The following is a 5,000-nucleotide window of genomic DNA, read 5'->3' as shown; positions in this document are numbered from 1 at the left end:
TAGATTGGTCATAAGATTATGAACCAACTCGATATTGAATCATCACATTATAATAACTTAAAATTAAATCTTGCCTGTTCATTTATTTCTGGTTTTATAAGTTCCCCATTGGATATAATCAGAATAAGGTATATTCCTAAATATTCAAATGTATAAATATTTTCATATATATATATATATATATATGGTTACTTCAAAATATATAAATTATATTCTTTAAGGCTTTAAATTTTTTTTTTTTTTTTTTTTTTTTTTTGGAAAATGTAATAGATACCAGTTACAAGAAAAGGACAAGACCTTTTTCTACTACAAAAATTTTATGGACGTATGAAAAAAATAAAAATGAAAAATATATGTATATTTATATATATATATATATATATATATACATACTTTTATACATATCTAATCTTTTTACCATCTTGATTTCCCCCGTTCAATGTAGGGATTGAAAAAATTATGCAGAGAAGACAATCGAAGGATTTACAACCTTTTTAAAGGGAATTTTTATAGATGTTGTTTATTAAGTCTTAGCATGACCATAAATGTGTCAGTGATCGAAATGTATAAAAAATATATGATTTCCAAGAAATCACAATAATATTAAAATTATCACAAAAAAAAAAAAAAGAAAAGGAAGAACTAAATAAAATATATCTTATTATTTCATTTCATTTCATTTCATTTAATTTAACTTAATTTTTTTTTTTTTTTTTAGTTTTTTTTTTTTTTAGTTTTTCTTTTCACCTGTATTGATGAAAAGAGAAAAATCAAACGTTAATATATAATTAAAATTTAATATTAAAAAAAAAAATAAAAAATACATACATATATAAAAACATATATATATTAACATGTGTAACATCTTTTATAATATTTCACATCATGCGTTTGTTTATTACGTACTTTTATTAGCTCACTCAACGAATATAACATATACGCATATAAATATTATACGAATAAAATTATATATATTGTAAAAATACATAAAAAAAATATTCAAAAAAAAAAAAAAAATAATATAAAAATAATATAAAAATAATATATGTAAATATATAAATAAATAAATAAATATATATATATATATATATTTTTTTTTTTTTTTTTTTTTTTTTCCATATCGGTATCCTTTTCATATATAACATTTACTTATTTATTAATTTTATCTTATATCTTTTTGTCGTTGGTCTTTTCACATATATCTACCATGGTATTATTAGATTTTTTTTCTAGATCGTTCGAAAAGTTTAATATGTTAATCGCGTTATTTTCCGTGTCTATCTTTCTACTATCTCTTGATAAGAAATTAAATTGACTGTTTAATGCTTCTACATATTTGACATTAATATCATTTATGGGTGTTTTATTATTATTCATCATATACAAATTATTATTATTATTATTTTCATTGTTTAAGATTTTTTTAATATTATTAGAAGTAACTATTCCATTAAAATCATTAAAAGGGTTTCCTTTGAATTTATCATTATTATTATTGTTATGGTTATTATTTTTTGCATTCTGATGATTTATCATAAGGTTTTTATTACTAATGCCAGTGGAATTAATTCCCGAACCAATATTATTAATATAATTATTATTATTATTATTATTATTATTATTATTGTTATTATTTTTTGTCATGTTTAAAAGGGTTAGAAGATTTGTATCAATATTAGAGTTCACGGATGGTATTCCGCTCATATTATTATTACTACTACTACTACTATTATTATTATTATTATTAATATAATTTAATAATTGTTTTTCATTCAAACTTACTCCCTTTACACTATTCAAATTACTATTATTTAACAATAATATTTTATTAAGAGTTTTTATATCCTTCAAATCTCTACCTACAACAAAATTATTATTACTGCTGTTATTATTGCTCATGTTATCATTTTTCATTATTTCAACATTCGCGTGCGCATTATTAATAACATTCATATCCTTGCTCATTTTATTCCCAGTATTTGATTCATCCTTCTTATAATTATTACCTTGAAAAAATAAATTATTATTATTTAATAAAACGTTTGGATTGATCCTTACATCATTCATGTTATTCAATAACACCGTCATATCATTATTATTATTACTATTACTACTATTATTATTACTATTACTATTATTATTATTATTATTATTATTATTATTATTAATATATTTCTTCTGTATCGAATTATTCTGAGCACTATTCATCAACATCATCATCACACTGGAACTATTCAAATTATTTGTCGAATTCATATTCATATTTAAATTCATACTATTATTACCTTCATTCATATTATTGTTGTACGTAGAAAGGGTCGACTTCTTCTTAGATACTTTGTTGTTGTTATTCAAGTGACTAGCCAAATTATGTGCGGAATTTTTATTAACCATATTATTTTTTAACATGGAATTATTTAAATGGTTCTGTATTATATTTGCATTGTTCAAAGGAGTAGTCATACCCAAATTTATATTATTATTATTGCTATTATTATTATTATTGCTGTTATTATTATTATTGCTATTATTATTATTATTATTATTATTGCTGTTATTATTATTATTTGTCATAGAACCCAACATGTTATTATTCAACAAAAAGTCATGAGGCAAGGAAGATGTCAAAGTATTCATTTTTTGATTCAAATGTATACCGTTAGATAAGCTTTTCATTAATTCGCTTGCTGTTAGATTCATCGAATTAAAACCACTGTTAATATTATTTATACTATTATTCATCATCATCAAATTATTTATGCTATTATTTTTTCCAAGAGGTGAGTCCCAATAATTTTTAAAATCATCATACATCATACTGACATCATTTTTATTCATCGAATGGTTTATACTATTATTTCTTTCGGTTGTTGTTGTTTTTATATTATCATTTTTTAATAAACTTGTCCTAACATTTTTATTAACAATATTGTCAATGTTATGTTCACCATGTTCATTATTATTATTATTATTATTATTTTTGTTATTATTACCTTCTGTGTTATATACATTTTTCATAGTTTCCATTTCCTCATTTATATTATTCAAATTTGTTATCATAAAATCTAACTTTTCATAACATTTTAATATTCTATTATATAATTCACCTGGTACATATTTACATACTGTAGGATTCAATATCAACTCCTCTAATAACATAGAAGTGTTCACTATATCTACTTTGTGATTTTCAAATGAATGTTTCCATTCAACAACTTTACGTTGATTTATTAATTGTTCAGAACATATGTTCTTACCAATATGTAATAATTCTCCATTATTTATTTTTTCCACATTCAAAAGCTCCTCATCCTTATTATCAGCAATAATGTTATGACCACTCTTCATATTATTTGTTAACCTTCTCTCATTTTTATTCATTGCACAAGTTGTATTATTATCAACATCTCCAAAATTCATTATGCTACCACCTTTTTTAAAAAGCATATTCTCGTTACCAAGAAGAACCATATTGTCTTCATCATTCTGCATTGCACAGCCTGATGGAATATTACTCATGTTGTTGTTATGAAACACGCTCATTTTGTGTATGGTACTTCTTGTATGGTTTGCGTGGCTTACATTATCATCTTGTTGGTTGTTCAAAAAGGCAAGATTATCATTATTATTAACATTTTTATGGAGACTAATGCTTTTCTTTTCCACCATGCTTTTCCTTTTTTCATTTATTACATTATCCTTATGATTTGTTTTACCTTTCAACTGAAGTTCCTCTTCTTCAATTCGATGATCGTTCTTTAATTTGATCTGTGACATAAGTATAGATTGGTCTTTATCATCCCTGTTCATGTTATTGTTATTGTTCATGTTATTGGTATTGTCCACGTTATTGGTATTGTCCACGTTATTGGTATTGTCCACGTTATTGGTATTGTCCAAGTTATCCGTATTGTCCAATTTATCCGTATTATCCACATTATTGGTATTGTCCACATTATTCATATTGTTCGTATTACAATTTGCATCATTCATTAGTCCTACACCTTCTTCGTTCACTCCATTTTTATTTTTTTCATTTACATTTTTGGTGACATTTTTTTTCTTACCGTTAAATGCATTTATTAACAATTCATATATACTAACTTTGTTATCAGATGGCGTTCCTGATTTATCTTTACATACTCCTTTCTTTTGTATAACTGGGTCTTCTGTGGTAAGTTCAGAATCCACGGTATGTCCCCTTGCCACATTGTTAATATTATCATTATTTAAATGATCATTGTTTATATTATCATTGTTTATATTATCATTATTCATATCAAGGTTCGCTTCCATTTTATTTTTATTCAAACCCATTAACTTACTTTCAACAGTTGAACAATATAACATATTTTCCAACATGTCTGTTTTTTTCTTATTATTTCTATTATCAAGAATAAGATGATTTTCGGAAGATACGGGATTGGTTCGTACGGCTCCATTATTATGAATATTATTATGAATATTATTATGAATATTATTATGAATATTATTATTATTATTATTATTATTGGTGGTGGTGTTATTTGCACTTTTATTTGTTTCTGACAAACTATTATTAAATATATCATTTATATCTGTTCGTTTTTCTAATATATCTAAATCAGTAATATTTAACATTTGTAAATTTAATTTATTATATTCCCCTAAATTATAATATTGATTATTAGGAACAACTTCACTTCCTTTCTTTAAATATAAATGATGTTCTTTTAACAATTCATCTTCTTTCATATTCTTTGATGATACTATATTATTATGAACGTTCATCATTTTATCAACATTACACATGTTGTTTACATTGTCATTTGAAAAAGATTTTACAGATATAATATCATAAATATCGTAACTATTGTTATTATTATTAATACTGTTCACATTATTATTATTATTATTATTATGTGAAAGAATCGGTTGAGCTACAGATTTATTATCAACCATCTGTTGTACTGATGAAAATTTTTTATTATTATTATTCTTCTTCTTCTTTATGTCATTCG

The 5,000-nt window shown here is 23.1% G+C and overlaps 2 protein-coding genes across 2 annotated transcripts in view; one reads left to right on the top strand and one right to left on the bottom strand.

Moving 5' to 3' along the window:
* Positions 1 to 601, top strand: part of PF3D7_0108400.1 (mitochondrial carrier protein, putative) — a gene marked incomplete at both ends in the record, with an annotated part of 2,141 nt that extends 1,540 nt beyond the window's left edge. Inside the window, 3 exons of the mRNA XM_002808563.1 lie at positions 4 to 128; positions 271 to 325; positions 446 to 601. Coding sequence (XP_002808609.1) covers positions 4 to 128; positions 271 to 325; positions 446 to 601 — 336 coding nt within the window. The remainder of the gene's footprint in view (positions 1 to 3; positions 129 to 270; positions 326 to 445) is intronic.
* Positions 602 to 1,167: 566 nt separating this feature from the next.
* PF3D7_0108300 (conserved Plasmodium protein, unknown function) overlaps positions 1,168 to 5,000 on the bottom strand; it is a gene marked incomplete at both ends in the record, with an annotated part of 6,666 nt that continues 2,833 nt past the window's right edge. The window contains one exon of the mRNA XM_001350978.2: positions 1,168 to 5,000. This exon is cut by the window's right edge and continues 2,833 nt beyond it. Coding sequence (XP_001351014.2) covers positions 1,168 to 5,000 — 3,833 coding nt within the window.

Source organism: Plasmodium falciparum, assembly GCF_000002765.6.
Source record: "Plasmodium falciparum 3D7 genome assembly, chromosome: 1".
NCBI lineage: Eukaryota > Apicomplexa > Aconoidasida > Haemosporida > Plasmodiidae > Plasmodium > Plasmodium falciparum.
This window is presented reverse-complemented; position numbering and strand designations above follow the sequence as displayed.